The sequence below is a fragment of the Semicossyphus pulcher genome, unplaced genomic scaffold (assembly GCF_022749685.1).
Source record: "Semicossyphus pulcher isolate SPU_LCO1_2020_fin unplaced genomic scaffold, fSemPul1.0.p SCAF_19, whole genome shotgun sequence".
NCBI lineage: Eukaryota > Metazoa > Chordata > Actinopteri > Labriformes > Labridae > Semicossyphus > Semicossyphus pulcher.
The window spans coordinates 11,395,005-11,412,664 of NW_027211692.1; the positions used below are offsets into that span (position 1 = coordinate 11,395,005).

At 42.8% G+C, this 17,660-nt stretch overlaps 1 protein-coding gene across 1 annotated transcript; it reads right to left on the reverse strand.

Annotated features, from left to right (window-relative positions):
- Nucleotides 1-254: 254 nt before the first annotated feature.
- Nucleotides 255-3,291, reverse strand: p2ry1 (purinergic receptor P2Y1). Its single transcript, XM_069668476.1, has 2 exons — nucleotides 2,912-3,291; nucleotides 255-2,666 (listed from the first exon to the last, which is right to left on the reverse strand). Exon 2 carries the CDS (start codon nucleotides 2,635-2,637, stop codon nucleotides 1,576-1,578), a length of 1,062 nt encoding a protein of 353 aa, XP_069524577.1. The 5' UTR covers nucleotides 2,638-2,666; nucleotides 2,912-3,291; the 3' UTR covers nucleotides 255-1,575.
- Between the last annotated feature and the right edge of the window lie 14,369 nt (nucleotides 3,292-17,660).

The window sequence follows — 17,660 nt, forward strand, 5'->3', positions numbered from 1 at the left end:
CCGAATAGATGCTGTGTGACGTTTTTCTTATGAATAGTTCACAGAATTTTGTAATAAATTCCAAAGCTTAACCACGCCAAATTCAAACCCAATATCAGTAACAGCAACAGAAACTTAAACAACAAACTAATTTCTTATAATTTTAAGATGCTAACTAGCCATCTATTTACAAACTCAGAAGGCAATTGTGGATTCAGGCCTTAAAATCACTGAACATCTTCTAAGAATTATGCGACTCTCATTACATCATCCGGCATGTTTTAAATATAAAAATTTATTGACAAAGATACATGTGGCCCCAAATATCCTGTACAGGTGATTCACATCCTTTTCTCGACAGTAGCTGACCACATCACAGATTTACAAAGGCATTAGTACAGACATCAAACATCTACTCAGTCCAGGGTAAAATATATACAGAGAGGGTTGCACAATCAGTTCTCCGGAGTGATGACGATATGATACAAAAGAGAAATGATTATCTGCCAAAACACGGACACAGTGCAGAATTTACTTTGAGGTATCTCATACGAACAAGTCTTCAATATGTTGATGGAGTCGCTGTGCAGGTGATAGAGTGTGTGTGTGTGTGTGTGTGTGTGTGTGTGTGTGTGTGTGAAATGCTCATTTAAAAGCTGTTATTTATCACATAAGTACCGCTGTGGTTAGTCAGTGTGTCACTTGTGGCTTTTGATACTGGACTCATGCACTAAAAGGTTAGTGATACTGACTTGAATAAAAACAGTTACATCACAAACTAATCTGGAACGTCACAACATCCTGTACATAACACCTCAAAAAACATTCATCGTAGTTTCATATACACAAAGAATACTGTAAGTATGATCTTCTCTTTTTTTCTGTAGGTTAACAAGCAGAGAAAGATTGCGGTAACAGAGCCGTTGCAGACCTCAACCTCAGAGCTGTCAAAATGAAAAACTAGTCGACCACATTCCTCCCGCCGTCAGTTACAGATGGAGGAAGAAATGAGGAGTGATGGGTGGCCCTCTGCGTGGAGAGTCGCCGGTCATAGTGCATTACGGTGTCTGCACGGCACATCCATGCAGCAATCTCAGGTTCAGTGCATTTACTTTTTTTTCCTCTTCCACCTCAGGTACTCTTCCTTAAGCACAAGCTCTCACCTGCTTAATAGCTATTGATTACGCATCAGAGCAGTGGCTGGGGTAGATTTTAATCCATTCTCACCTATTTTTCCACGACTAATTGATGAACAGGAAGCTTGGAGGGAAACCGTTTACCCCCAGCTTTCCTGCTCATAATGCGTCCAGAGTGTGAGCACCACTTTCGCACTCATGATGAAAAGTGATGGCTCTAACATTTAGAGTACAACACGCGTACAGGACAATACAGTACGATAGCTTATTAACATCGACAGGCTGCAAAGCGAGCGATGGTATCACAGGGTTAAATATGAAGTATTTATCCTACAGTTCAATAAACCATCGTCCATCCTGTTTAACACACAGCCTTCAGACCCTGCAGTGCAGTTATTTATTCAATACAAAGTCCATCATGCTTTTCTTAAGCTAACAAAGATCCACACCCATGACTTTGTCACAGCCTCCGGTCTCCGTTCTCCACGTACTCGGCCAGGCTGTTCAGAGCGGTCTCCTCGCTCTTCGACTGCTGGACGTGGTCCCCCTTCTTGGAGGGCTTTTTTGTGGCGCGTGACAGCTTCCTCCTGAACGTGTCTCCAGCCAGGAAGTAAAGAACCGGATCCACGCAGCTGTTGAGGCTGGCCAATCCGCGCGTCACCTGGTAGGTGGCGTACACGCGGTTGTTAAAGTCGCACATGTCAGGGCCCTGGAAGTACAGCCTTGCACGCATGTTCAGGTTCTTCATGACGTGGAAAGGCAGGTAGGAGACGGCGAAGACCGCCAGGACGATGATAACAAGGTGGATGGATTTCTGCCGCAGGGGCGCATTGTTCATGTCATTGTAGATTAACGCTTTCACGATCATGCCATAGCAACAGAATATGATGATGAACGGGATGCAGAACCCAAATACAGTCAAAGTCATGCTGTAGATAAAATAACCGGGCAGTTCATCCTCTGTTGTGGTGTCGTAACAAGTGGTTGCGTTACGCTTTAAGCCGGTCCTGGAGTAATAAAGGATGGGGGAGATGCCTATAACAACCACCACCCACACCAACGCGCTTGTAATGACCGCGTTTTTCTTCTTCAGTCGGCCCAGAGACTTCAGCGGGTGCACGACCCCGGTGTACCTGTGCACGCTGATGCAGGTCAGAAACAGAATACTCCCGTACAGATTCACATGGAATATAAAACGCTGCAGCCGGCACAGAACGTCCCCGAATATCCAGTCCGTTTTGTTGAAGTAGTAGAAGATAAGAAAGGGAAGCGAGAGCACGTAGCAGAAGTCAGCCAGAGCCAGGTTGAACATGTAGACGGAGATGCTGCTCCACGGTCTCATGTGGCACACGAACATCCAGATGGCCAGGCTGTTGCCCACCAGCCCCGTGATGAAGACCATGATGTAGACGGTGGGCAGGTAGTAGAACTGGAAACCGGTCTTGGTGAGGGAACATCCTCTCGTTTGGTTGTGGAGATCAGTTACATTCAGGAGGGAGGTCAAGTTCAGGTCTGTGGTCATGGTGTCAGGGGTGGAAGCAGGTCCTTTTACTGCATGAGAAGGGTTCACACAGGAGGACATATTAAGCTTAAATGTTGGTATTTAAACGCTGTCTTTAACACTAAATTTAAAGGTTTGTGATCTTTGGCTGTTTGCATTCAAGACCAGTCATGCACAGACTCGCATTTTTGCTCCAAACTTAATTTGCGTAACGCCTACGTGCCATGCAACAAACACTTGAGTGATTCACACGCACCAAACACACACTGAGAGGAATAATTATTACAACACTCACCGCTGAGACTGACTTGTATTCCACATTCCTGTAGCCTTCACAGAGTCAAAGATTTCTGGTAACACGCGGATGGGGCGTTACGAGCTGTCAGGTGTCTTCATTCAGTCTCTGAACAGTGTTGGAAATTGTTTTAAAAGTTGCGATATCCTTCAGGTTCGCGTTGACACTTCAAGGGGAAACGGGTCCGCCGTCGGTTCGTCATGCAGGGGCGACGGTTTCCCACAACAGCGGCGGTGGGACGCGAAGGAGACAGCTGCAGGCTCTGGCACGAAGTGCAGGAATTGCAAGCAGGCGAGAGGAGGCTCTCTGCGCTATGGAGAGGGGAGGTGCGCGCAGCACAAAACCACCGAGCTGCTTCCCGACTCCAAACGCGCTCTTGTCTGTTCCTCCCTCCTCCCACTGGACCCTGATCAGATCTGACCTGCAGGCACGGGAGCTATATGGCTTAAGAAACATGGATACTCACATTTATAGTCCAATTTTGGTGTTTTATCAAGAGTAAAGAGGATTTAAAACATATTCTGGAAACCCTGTCTAAGCTAATAAACATTTAAAACGTAGGTTTTGCAGATTTGTGCCAGACAGTAATAATTTAAGCACTATATATGCACATATTTATCATGGCAGACGGTGAAGTAAGAACATTGCATTACTGATGTTTCAATATTACCCCCCAAACCAAAGTGCGACAGCTGAGTGTGAAGAGGAAAATCATGCACTGTCAGTGCTATAATGGACTTCAGTGATAACTCACAGTAATTGGTCTCTCATTGTCATTCAAAATTCCCCCACAATGACTGTCAATCATAAAACGTAAGGAGCCTTTGATTACCAAAATGGGAGGTTGCTAGGAAGGGCACAAGCACATAAAACAATAAATTATTGTTTCCCACATCAAGATGGTCATTTAGTGTCTCCTAAAAACGCTGAGACAGACGTGTGGGGCAGAGCCAAGGACAGAGCGCAGAGCGGCAGGGACGGCAGACGGAGCGAGAGGGTGGTGGAGAATAGTGAAGTAGTGAAGGGATCAGCTGTGGAGAAAAGGGAGACAAAGGTTAAGGTAATTATGCCCGTGATGGCAAACATCCTAAAAATATTGGAAAGAGGAGTCAGTCGAGACCGAGGCAATGATCTAATGGAGGGTTTTTAAGTAAAACGGAGACAAAATGTTGGATGGAAGCTTTGGTGGATGTCCAGGTCCATCAGAGGATATCAGATGTATAGTTAAGCGGCCTTTTTGTCTAGCTGTTAAACTCTGCCACAGTTTATTTAAACAAAATGAATAATAAGGAAGAAACATATACACATCACAAATAAAGTATGTAGAAACCAGGCAAAATCAAACGGTGACACTCGAACACTAACTATTTCCCAGGCCTTGTAGCGTCCTAATACTTCAGAAAGGGAAATGTGCAGTTTTACTAATAATACAGAAAATGGGAACTTTGTTATAAAGCAGGACTTTCAACCATTCATTAAAATTAATTGTAGCATAACATTGATAGTTTTTAAGGTGTTGTTTTCGAGGATTCCCATCGGAAATGAGTGAACAAACTCTACTACTTACTACTACTCTACTTTAAAATCCCTCTGTTCCTCCTTAAAAGACTCAATAAATGAGCTGGTACGTGTAAGTGTGCTGTCTCAGAACAGCATCTGTTTTTCCTTTAATTAAAGTTCTAGGGAATTGTCTTGGGAAATTCTTAAGAAAAAGAAAGTTGAACTAAACCAGTGGTTCCTTTTTCTGCAGGCCCCCCCTTGTACAACCCCCCCTCACCATACACAACAACAATAAACATGCATCCATATACACTAAAACACACTATCAGACACGTCCTTTACTAACAAACTCTTATATCTTTAGAATTTATTTGAAACATTGCCAAAAAAACCCAACTAACTTTTACAGGGGAAGCAATGAAAAGTGACACTGCAACATGCAACTTCCAAATCTTTAATGTGTCACAGCATTCAAGTTGACCAACTCCTTAGAATAAACAACTTGATGAAGATTTACTAGTCCTGCAATAATTTCAATGACTGGTGTTTGCGTGCTTTGTGCTCCAGATCTTCTCAAGTCTGGGATGCAGCTGTGAGACATCCACTCTTAGTTCATCTACAATGTCCAGTTTTGATCTGTATTTAGTCTTGATTGAAGCAACTGCAGAATAACCTATCTCACATCATCTATCTCATATCTCTCCTTTTAACTTCCAGTCCAAAGTGGAGCCCATGTCTCAGACTTGAACTGCAGCCTCATTGTTGAATCAGGCGACATCAATGAACTGTTATAACCGAGATATGACTCGACAGTCTTTTGGTGCGGATTCATTGTCAGCCTTCTGTTTACCTGGCAGGCCTTTCACTAAATTGGCCATGCTTTGTTAGAATTTCAGAATTGTGTGGGGATTAGCCTTGTTGAATTAAACAGATACTACAACGGCTGTTCATCACAACCGATGACTGTAGGCGTTTCCATCTGCTCTCATTGTACGAAATTGAAGCCAAAATACCACCTGTGATAGGCGCTGCCATCTTGCGACGGTGACGTCATTTGAAGCCAGAGATGCGCAGTAGAGTTCGGCAGGTGGAGCCGCTGCAGCCACTTCCGCTAACCACACTTAAATTACTGAAAAAAAGATCCCGCACATGTTTAACAGCAGAACAGCTTCTCGTGTTGGTCTGACGTTCACAGATATGTAAACTTCAATGACTTTGCACACCGAGTGGATCTAAGTGTCGTTGCATCACATTGGATAATATTTATGATCATTTTGATGTAAAACTTTTAATTAAATATTCAGCTCACATTAAGTATTTAACAACAGTGTTAACTGTAATGGGACCTGTCACGTGTAAGATATTCTGTGTCACTATATTGGGAAAGTATTAGATACGAAGAACAGCCAAAGAAGTCCCAATTAGAGATTGATTAAATTTGCATGTGAATGTGTTAGAGACAGAATATGTTAGGGAAATGAAGTCAAAATGGATCAACATTTGGGCACATTTAACCCCAATTATGCGTCTTCCAGGCTAATTTGCACAACACTTGTGGACGTTTAAATCGTTGTAAAGGCTTCTCCTCAAGTCTCTGTGTTGGAAACTTGCAGCATGACAACCCACTGTGCTGTTACATAATCACTTCAAGATATCTAACATTGTACGTCTGCCAAAACACTGAGCGTGATGGAGTACGCACCTTGTGATTTATCCTCTCTGTTCCGTGCCAACAAAGCGAGCGTGCAGCTGTTGGCACAGAGGCGCACACTTTATACCACGCAGGATTCTGCTTCTCCATTTTGAGTGAGTAAACTCAATCCTGAAACTCGTCTGACGAGGAAGTTTGACATGTGACGTTTACGGTGCGTCTGCTGACACCGTCTGCTTTTAAAGCCTTGTCAAATTTCCCTGTAGGACACGAGTGAAATGAAAAGCAAGGATGTAATAAACAAAGTCTCAAGGCAGGCTGAGCTAAGATAGGAAATGCTCACTGCACCTGCCGTCACATTCCCTGCCAAGGACCCGCTCTGGTTTGGCTCTGACCTCCATTTTCTGCCCCAGAGGCTGCAGGGACAGAGACGAATTGGGCACGCCTGCATACACACGCAGTAAAATTAATTTGAATGTATTAAGCAGCGACATTTGTGAGGTCAGTGTACCTCAACCTACTGTGGGAGCTGCATTGTGATGTTAATGTGTTCATCACATTTTTAAAAGGGATAAAAAATAGGAATAATTATGTTCTAGTGCTGCTATGTGTCACAGCGGAGTGGGTGCAGACATGGCACAGATCAGTGTAGATTCAGGCATCTTGACTCTCAGCATGCAATAATACAAGACACAAACTACCAGACTGACAGGTTGCAAGCAGCAGGAAATGTCTGAGGGGCAGGTTTGGTTCTGCATGCAAATAAGAGAGTAAATCTGGCTTTAGGGGGTTTCTGCTACAACCGTGTGACCTGGAGCTTCTGCAAATGTAGGTTCACTTCACATAAATACTCATGTTGACTGAGTGAGTTTGTTGACTTTATGATTGTTTTCCTACTTTTGACTTAAGCCGCTGTAAAATATTGTTTTAGCGCTTACCGCCAACCAGAGGGTAACCCTCAAACCAGTTATGTAAAAGGTGAAAGAAGTAAGTAGGAATTTCCTGGAAAAATGAAATGGACTTTTACAAATAAATCATCACTTGAGGGCCTCTGTACACATGTGTTGGTGAGTGTGTGTGCAGACCCTTGTGAGACCCTTCCCTCTGCATCTATTCTGTTGTTTTGCTCTGCACGGGGCGCTTTCAGGAGGAGCGCTGTTGTGGTTCCCTGAGCCAATCACATTGTATAGGTGAGGGTGGGAGTGGTTCAAATTAGCAACTAGCAACCCCATTCAGACCGGTGAACATGGCGAAAGAGCGATGCAGAGTTGGCCCTCTTTCTGTTGGACAGGTAGGTGCCTCAAGTCGGGTAGGACAAGCTAACCCGCGGTTAACATGCTAGCGCAAAGGTAACCGTGATGCTGACGGTGTTAGCTCGGCGGGGTGGACGTGTTCTCGCACGAGAGAGTGAGAGTGAGCTTCTGGTGACAAAGAGCCCGGGAGCAGGGGCCCAGTTTGAATGTGTTGTTGACAAAATGCAAGGAAACATCCTATTTATTATTCCTTTCAGGTTACAGACGCACGTAGAAATGAAGTAACTGCTTGCATGCAGCAGGTGAGTGCAAGAACAAGTTTGTTTTTTCTTGAGAAAATAGAAATAAAAATGATTGTACAGTTTTTTAAACATCTAAATCACAGTTGCTGAAATGTTAAAGACGATTGAAACTCCCTTTTTACTGGATTTCCCAAAAAGACTCTGATATCTCTTTTCCCATTGCCAGTGGAGCATACTGCTCTCAGTCTCTTTTCTGCTGCATCACCGCCATCATTCACCATTATACTCTTCGGTAAGCAGCATGGAGGACAGTGAAGATGTCACGGTGGTTAGGTCTTTATTGTATCTATTACTCATTCAGTCTATTTATTAAACTCGGCGCAGACAAATTTGGAACGATGTTCGAGCGCTGCTCGGACGGAGACGGGCGTTTTTTAGCTGTGTATGTCATAGCATCGCGCCGGAAAGGGACTAAGCAAAAAAACCAGGTGTTTGTGGGGTTTTTGACCAGTGGGAAAATGGCTTGAGAAAACTACAGCTCGTTCAGAACGTTGCTGCCAGGAAAAAAGAATCACATAACCCATCTGCTTAAGAGGCTGCACTGGCTACCTGTCTCTTTTAGAAATGATTTTAAAGTTCTTTTACTTGTTTCTAAAGCGTTTTAATGACCTTGCTCCTCCATACGTCACAGATCTTCTTTCGCTTTATGTTCCAGGCAGATCAGTGAGGTCCTCCAATGCTTCTCTTTTAAATGTTCGTCATGTGTCCCACTCAAGCACCAGTGAGAGAGCTTTCTGTTTTTATGCTCCTAAACTGCCTCTCAACATCAAAATGGCGAGCTCTCTCACCATTTTTAAAAGGAAATTGAAGACCTTAATATTTTCGGTTTTCAGTAAGTTTACGTCACAACCTTTGACCCCTAAATACACATCTGATCAAATGATGGTCAATGATCCAACAGCGATGCATGCTAGCAGAATGCAGTCATTATGCGTCACTATTAAGTTTGAAGTGAAAATAAAGACCTAAAAGGATTAAGCGATGTTTATATTAAAACTAAAACACCATGTATCACTGCTCGGGTTGACTTTGTCTTTCACCTAGTCAGCTCACACGGTCATATTTTGCTGAGTCAGGCGTTCCCCAGTTGGAACAAATCTGTGTCAGATGGAGCGGCGTCGTGCTGCACATGCTTCCAGGTGTGAAGCGAGATAAGGACAAAGTTAGAATTACCCTCTGCAGCTCCAATCCCCGCACTGCCTCGCTGTGGAGTTATGGATCGCTGACTTCCAGTCCAAAACATCCTAACCGCCGCTCCATTTGGTCTCAAGTGTGTAAAAAGCAAAAAAAAAAATAATGCACCGGGAAGCGTGACATTATTGCAGACGCTTTAAAACAGGTCATTACTGGAGAGATACGGCTGGAATACTTTGGAGCACATTCTTAACTTTAACAAGCCCGTCGGGTCCTGTTGTTTCTCAGCTGGGCCCGTGGATTTATTCCCATTGCCTCCAGTCTCAGGACTGATTGGGTGTAATAACGCTTCTTTTCACGTCCCAGATGTAATCAGGAGGACGAGTGTGAAGCACAGAAGGCAAATTGTATTTGTCTCCATCTCTGACCTGCATTTCTTTACATCCCGCTTCAACGGCTCCTCTGACAGCCCAATCAGCATCAGAATCGGAGCGGCTAATGGTGTTTCCTGCTCGTGTTCGGAGTAAGTGGGCTTCTGCAAGAAAACCGGCCGATAAAATCATATCCGAGGCTGCATTAGCATGCTAAGACCAGCGTGCATCTGTCTCATTACGGAAATCTAATTGTACAAATGAGTGCATGTGCTACAAAATGAGTTTCCTCTTTGCAGAGCGTGCACCTCATTTAATCTCCTGTTATTTTATTCATCGGTATGTTTTCTGTCCCTTCAATCATCTTTTTGTCCGCCCACTCTATATGTAGTTTTTTTTAATTGAATTCATTGTTATTTATATTTTTTCTTCCTCCAATTCCAGGCTCATCAAATTCCCATAAGACGACCACCACGCACAACAAACGCAGGATTTTGATGCGCATCGCCGCTGCTATTGAACTCTCTTATCAGCTTTCAACAGACGAGGCAGCAAAATAATGAATTTTTCTTTTGCTCTTCTTTTTCTGTCACTCTGCATCACTCCACCCCTCCGTTTCCTTTTGCAATTCCTCTTTAATGTCCCTCTTCCATTCATCCTGCTTCAGATGAGCATCCTCACTGACTTGCAGAGCGGTTTTCCTCACATGGAAACGCTTCAGAAGCCTGTATTTTCCTGTGCTTCTTCTGTGTTTCCAGCCTAAACACCCATTACTTCTGGCGTTGCCTACTGAGGGCCTGGGAGAACGAAACATTTAGCCGCATTTCCAGTAATAGCATGTCTGATAGCCTGGCTGGCTCTGTCCCCGTGGGACTCTTGCTGTAATGACACTGCATGGCTCGCTTGGTCACAAACATGGTCCTAAGCACAGAGTGATCACACTGTGTCAGCTGTCAGAAATGTTAATCTTGTGTTTTTAGTAGAGCAGCGGGGCTGAGATTCCAGTGCTGACATGTTTAAATCTTGGATTTTAAAGCATATTATTTATGATATGAATCTCTTGTAAGCTTATGTTAGCCTTACAGGGAATCTGACATTAGAAAGTTGGCTGAAAATAGTCTGTACATTTGCAGGACGAATAAACATTTAACACAGGCCTTACAGTGATGGACTGTTTCATCCACATGAACATAAACTCAAACTTTAAGTAAAATCTTTTATTAACAGGTGTTCACTGTAAAACTGAATGAGAACTATCATTATTCTTACTGTGTGGGTTGGGCATTGTGTTTACTCTGTAAGAGAGATGAGGAATATTATGTAATCATAGTAGGAACAGTTTACTTAAAGCTGATACACTCCAAAAGGAGTTGTTTGTAGTGATGAACTCACTTGGCTCTGCAGTTCCTCTCAACTTTCCTGAACATTTCAGCACCTTTCAGCTCATTGTTTTGGTTAACTCCAGGCACTCTCATTAGTACGGAAGCCCTTAGCAGACATACACCCATACATTTTATGTTAAAAAAAGCTTGTTTTCCCGTGGTAACGACCTATTTCTGGTCGTTTTCTCGAGAGCTTGACTTATTTATTTCATTATCACGAGTCAGAAAATTATCCCGTTATCATGAGAACACAAGCTTTGTTATTTCGAGATAATGGGCAACATTTATCTGTTATAATGGGAAAACTAGCTTTGTTTTCCCGAGATCACTGGAAAAATAGGTCGACAACAAGACATAACTCATTATAACGGGAAAATTGAGTAAATAAAATGTACGGATGCATGTCCACTAAGGGCTTCCTTACATTAGCAGTGTTCCTAGCCGCAGCTGTTTTCAGCAAAAATGCTGTAAGAACCAACTTTCATGCTAACTGTCCAGCACCAATCAGCTTGTAACTAGCTTAAAACACAGTGGAGCATTTAGCTGTCATCTTGTTTAGTTATGTATTTCATTGTTCAGATTTTCTGTGTTACTTTCCCACAAAGATAGAGGATGTTGACGTAAGTTGACAAATGTATATCTTTGTGAAATGTTTGTCTAACCTTTTGTCAAGTACCCCGTGGTTTCTCTGTGGACTCTTTTGGATTCTTCTCATGGCTCTGTGTGTTTTCTCACTTTAAGTTGGACCTTGTGTTGGACTTTTGTAACTTGTACTCCTTAAAAGTAAGCCTTCTTTTTTTACCTTGTTTTTGTCTTTTGTGTTCTAATAAATCTCTTAGTCTGCATCTGGGTCCTCTCCCTCTTTGTTAAAACCCCAAACATGACAGTACAAACTGCCCCAGAGACAGAGGAAGACTCTATACACTGGGGAGGTGAGAATAATCAGGCACAGGTGAGACAATCAAGCAGCAGGTGAAAACAATAAGGACGGGGCACATACTTAAACAAGCTGGAATCACACACAAAAGCAGGAAGTAGAACATCACAGGAGACAAAGTGACAAAGTAAAACAAGAAAATTTGAATATACAAAACTAAACAAGAGTAGCTCATGACATTAGCTGCTAATCTGTAAAGGCTAAAGGAGGTAGACGTAGCTAGCTTAACATCACCCATTGGTTTGTGTGCTACTGTTTTAAGCCTCAAGTGTAACATTTTTAACACGTTGCTGTTTTTTTGTTTGTGTATTTTTATTTTTTTTCTTGTCGAACCAGAAGTGACCGGGGTGAAGCTTGAATGCCTCTATCCTGATTGACAGGTCACTGTGGACTTTTCAATCACACGGTAGCTAACCTCTGAAGCACACCCTGCTTCTTGTGTGTTTTGCTTGAAATAGAAGCGGTTTAGAATATGAACATCGTGCTGTATTGAACAAGACTAAAAACCAGAGAAGCAAATGTTGGACTTTTACCCTGGGCTAGAAAGATGACTCCAAATCAATGCTAATGTTGCCCAGCTCATGCTAATGTTTGCTAACATCACATCAACTTAAAACGTGATTAAATGCCACCGTAGTGTTCACAACTTGTTTCTTCTGTCCTAGGTGGTCAAAAAGTTTACAAAATATATACTTTACAGGAAAAACCTTGTTGGTAAATAACACAGAAAGTAATGTTTGGAAGTTTTTGTTGACAAACAGCTTGTCCAAGCTAGCTAGCATGCTCTTCTGCTCTGTTATGATTGCCAGAAAACTAGCATTCACTTTGGATGGAGCTTAAAAGAAAGGTCAGTCAAGTCAGGTGCACTCTTTAGTTTTGAGTAAACAGCTTGTGTGTGTTCCCACACACACACACGCACACACACAAAGGTCAGGTGCTCCCCAGGGCTCCTCTGACTGCCACTGTGATCAACAGGCTAAACCGAATGACCACCAACCCACATGTAGCATCTTTTTTTCCTTCGTTTCTGTTATTAAATCCTTCTCCCATCCTTCCTATCACTCTATCTTTATTTGTCAACATTATCTGTCTATCTTTACAAATGGCAAGCTATCATTTACTTTTGAGCGACTGACTTTTCTATAATCTGATCAATGCAGCTGAATGTCACAGAACCTTTCTATCAAGCAGAGAGAAGGTCAGTGTGTCCGTTCTGTGTAAATACCACAGTAACGTAGTTCCCGACCGCCATCCTGCCCGGTCATTACGCTGGACTGAAGCAAAGTCTGATATTTGTGCATTTTGGGAAAGAAATCATGATGTGAATCTGGAAAGGAGCTGAAGTGGGATGAGACAAAAGTTTTCCTGCATCGTTCCTCTCCACTCACTCAACCTCATACAACCAGACCACAAAGTTCATGTTTATGTCAGCAAGTCAACACACCGATCCATATTACATGTGGCCCATCAGGAGGAGCTGGAGGCAGAGGGACGTCTGGGCTAACTTGCTTAGCGTGCTGCCACTGCCAACTGACCCCAGATTAGTGGAAGAAAATGGATGGATGGATGGATGGATAGACATCAAATAGTGTGACAACACGTCTGTGATAATATCAGCTAGTTCAGTCAGGCGACTGGAACAGCACTGATTTCACACTTCGCGTGCGTCATTCGACACAATCACCTGACACACACTTCCTCCCAATTTGGCGCTCTATTTATGTCATTGCCACTGCAGCCCAGCACCAGCGCCGCGCTCATACTTTCAGCCCCACCACCTACCCAGCATCCACCTGCAGGCTCCGGCTATAGGGGGATATTATTTAGGATTTCATCTCATCACTGCTTAAATTTCGGCATGTAAAATAAATAACACAAGCTATGTTCTACTGCTGCGATAAATGTTTGAAACTACCACAAACGTGAGTTGTCTGACTGAAATGTAGTAACAGAGTTATACATGCTCATAATTTGTGGTATTACACATACCCTATTTATCCAATGACAATACTGAGGTACATGCTAATTGTCATACTTTATTGTGTTTGTTGTTCCTCTTGTCTAACCTGTTTCATACAGATTGGTAAACTGTAAAAACAGCAACCTTTTGTATCAAGGCAAGATGCGTAGAAGACAAATAGAAAGTACGTCTATCCTTCCACTTGTGTCACTACGGCAGCCTGGGAGTTCATGTTGACAGTGGCAGGGTGTGTTTGATGGCGTCTGCACACTATGAATGTTTGAGATATTTATTGTTCATGGAGCTTTACACTAAAAATGCACCGGTTTCGCTCAGCGGTTAAATTGCTAGTCCCATATACAGAGGCTACAGTCCTCGATGCGGCGGCCCCAGGTTCAACTCTTTGCCGCGTCATCCCCACTCTCTCTTCCCCCGTTTCCGACACTATCCACTGTCCTCTCTCTCTAATAAATGTATAAAAAAGGGACTGAATGTAGTGAATTGATATTGTTCAGGCCAACAACAACATCCCTATGCTTTTTATTCATCCAATCAGTATGTCAAACACTACATCAAACAGCCTCTGGGTTTTCAACCACCAGATTGTCACTTAATCCAATTTCCAATTTGTTTAATCTGTTTACTCAGACTGACAACACTTTCAACTCAGATGACAAACAAGCCCATTCCTAAACGTAATTTGGCACAACAAAGCTGTAAAAAAACACTGAAAGTATGCACTTAACCTGATTTATGAGAGGAGCGGGGTTACATGACGTAAACATTTCCAAAGTGGAGACTTTCTAAGCGTCTAATGTGAGGGAATGTGGAGGGATGGATGTGGAGGATTGCAAGGTAGAGAGGTTATCTAATGGAGAGGGGGACTCTTCTCTTGCTCAATTATTTGTTGCTCAGCAGCTGGAAAACGAGGACGCGGAAATGTTGAGATGCTCCGAGCAAAATAGGGTTGAAAGAACGAGGGCTAATGGTGCACTTTAGCGTAAAGCTCTTTATGCGGCCATATAGTCAGGCTAATGCTGACTCACAGGGACATGCAGGATGTACATTACCATGTTTCCAGAAGAGCCGCGCATCGATCGACACTCTGACAGAATCCCAGCTGAACTAAATTAGATTTTAATCAAATATTTCCTGGGTGAGTTCCATTTTTACCCCAAATAACTGCGGTGCACGCCTGCGGTATTCTAAGCGGAAAGGGGCTGTAATTGTGTTTGTATTCGTACGAGTGCTTTGGTGAAATGGTGAAAGCATTGATGAGTAAATGCCCCATCTGAATGCATAATACCTTAAAGAATTAACATTACCGGCCTGTCTGTGAACCCCAATCAGAGTGGCTTTGAATCACTACATCCTTAATGGAACAGAAGATGAAAGACGGTGTTGATAAATGGAAAGGAAGGGAGAAAAAGAGAGGATAAAATGACTTTGTCAAACTTTTCCCATTAGGCGACCAAGCCACCAGAAAATTGCTGAACATTCAGAGTGGAAAGCGAACGAGGTTGTGCATCTCATGAGCGATTTGACGAGGTGAGAAAAAAAGAGAAGCACGGTACGCGCTGAACGTGAGCGGTAAATTGTTTCAGGGATTTACTGTATGCCGTGTAAACCGGCGTGTTTGAACATGCTGCGCATTTAGCAACGACGTTACACAAGAAAAAGAAAGAGAGGGAGGGAGGGAGAAAAACACGAGCAAGTGACAGGCTGGCGTTGAAATGGCATGATGCAACAAGTTTACACACTTACGCTCTCTTCTCTTTTAGTGTTTCTCTTTATGCATGCATGCCGACATGAAATGCAAACAGCAGATTAACCACATTCCAAAGCACAACGCCGCTATGACACAGAGAAAGAGAGAGAGTACATGGCTGTGGCTGCACACACAAAAACTGTTATTATAAAATGACATGCTTACTAGGAGTCACAAAAGCAACGTGCCAATTCAAACAAGTCCTGAGTCAAAGCTTGAGAAATAAAAGGAAATCATTAGATGTCGGGGTGGTTTCTTTTTATCAATATTCTGCACCATGACAGGAGCGGGTGAGAGATAGATGGAGCGCAGGAGGGAGGGAGACTTTAAAGGCAGATGAAGGGAGAGCACACAGAGAGAAGAGAGATGTAACAACGGGAAGCGTTCGCGAAAGAGAGAGGGACCAAAGAGTGAATGAATAAAAGAGGAGCAGAGAGAGGGCGAGGGAGGAGAGTGTGAGTATAGAGCTGAAAACAGAGGGAAAGCTGACAGATATGAATAGAGACAGGAAGCAACAGTGTGTTACATCTGGGAGAGAAGGGAGCGCCAAGAATGAGACAATCCATCCTTTCTTGTTATTGGAGGCAAAGAAACGGACAGGAAGGCAGCAGGGCACCATGGGAGTTCTGAGGCATTTAATTGGAGATGAAGAGAAGAAGGCTAAGAGCCAGGTTCAAACTGAGCTGCACTTGAAGAAATAAATTCGATTTGTGGGATGAACTTTCAACCGAATCTGCCGTTTAAAACTCGCGATGTGAAACAGGAACTTTCAAATTCCGTTACAGAAGCGAGAAAAGCCACTTTCGGAATCACAAAGCTGATCCGAATAAGTCGAAACCAGCCTTGGAACATGCCCCTGCTGCAAGAGTAACTTGTGTGGTTACTCTGTATGTCTTCATAAGAATGGTGATTGAATGGAGTGTCTTGATAAGGATGGTGAGAATGTCTTGATAAGGATGGAAATGTATCTGTCCAACTCTGGTCCAGACTGAAATACCTCAGCAACAATTAGATGTATTGTTATCCAGACATCTGTGTACCCCTGAGGTTGAATTGCATTAACTTTGGTGACAATAGTTTCCCTCAATGTCATCATCCCTTCTAAATTACATTTTTTGAAATACTTTGGTTTTGGCAAACACACTAAACTATGATAAAGTGACTAAACATCCGGACGAAGGAATTTCATCGTAAGGATGTTATGGCAGCATCAGCATTTAGCCTAAAGCACTGTTGTGCTAAAGGGTTTGTTCCACTCCGATATCCAGAGCACACTCCAGCACAAACTGGGCCGTTCATAAAACTAAAGAGTGCACCTGACTTGACTGACCTTTCTTTTTAGCTCTACACAAAGTGAATGATACTTTTCTGGCCATCATAAGCCGTTAAGATTGAGAGATATGATGAGAGCAAGACAGCATGCTAGCTAGCTTAGATGAGATGTAGCTGCTCCAAACTCCTCTCAGATTGGTAAAGCTAAGAGCAGCCAGTGTTTCATTAACATCAAAGTGCTAGATAAATGTAGTAGCAATGGACTGACACAGGCCTATTGTGTTAATATGTTAATGTTATTTAGCTCATGGTAAATTAGGCAGATTAAGCTAATTGTTGAGGTGTAGGTTAACGTTACAGATAACGGAACGGTGAAGATTTTGGCTAATGTGGTGTTACCCGCTAACGTTGTTAATATTAACTTTAAAGTAACCTATGCTACTAACAACCCTTTCTTTACTTCACAGAGCAAGAGCACGCACTTCTTCTTTGAACAGCAACGCTCTCATTCAAGAGAAGAGTGTCAGATTGAACGCACTAGCCTCACATAGCTGCTAGCAAGGCTGTTGATGGTAGTTGTTTAAGTACTAGTTTTAGCTTGCATATAATCAAACTTATTTCCCAAAAGCCCAAGACTTTTACAGTTTAGAATGCTAACGCATTGTTTGTCATTTCAACTTCTAGCAGTAGGTGTCATAGTGGACATATCAGTGAACCTGTTGTAGTTTTGGCAGCTAGGTGCAACCACACGTTAGCTCAAACATTGCTTGTTCCTGAACAACTGTTTTCTGCCACTGCCACTAATGTCCTTTAATTTTTAAGCCATTAATGTCTTAGTTTCCTCCTTTGAAAATTCATTAGTCTTTACCCCCTCCCTCTGTCTCAGCCACATTAAACCAAAGAGCAGATATGCTGCTTTTTTAACTTCACATTAGATCGCTGTATGGTCTGGCGAGCACCACTTTCCAAGCCTAATAAGGTGACAGGAAGGAGTACAAGAAGAAGTCAGTGCAACTTCATGTGCTCTGCTTCTCTGCTTTCATTCAATCCATGGCCTGTTATTATTGGCTTATTAACATTCGTGTAGCAGACACAGATTAGTCTAAACAAGATTGATTTAAAATACGATTTGGCGCAACCTCAATTCAACAGTGGCTCAGAGAAAAAAACACAGAAACTCCTGAGCAGCTGTTTATTCTGGTGTGATAAAGTGTCCGTC

What these genes read in the sequence shown, in the direction of transcription:
- p2ry1 (XM_069668476.1), bottom strand. Translation starts at nt 2,637, where the DNA reads ATGACCACAGACCTGAACTTGACCTCCCTCCTGAATGTAACTGATCTC.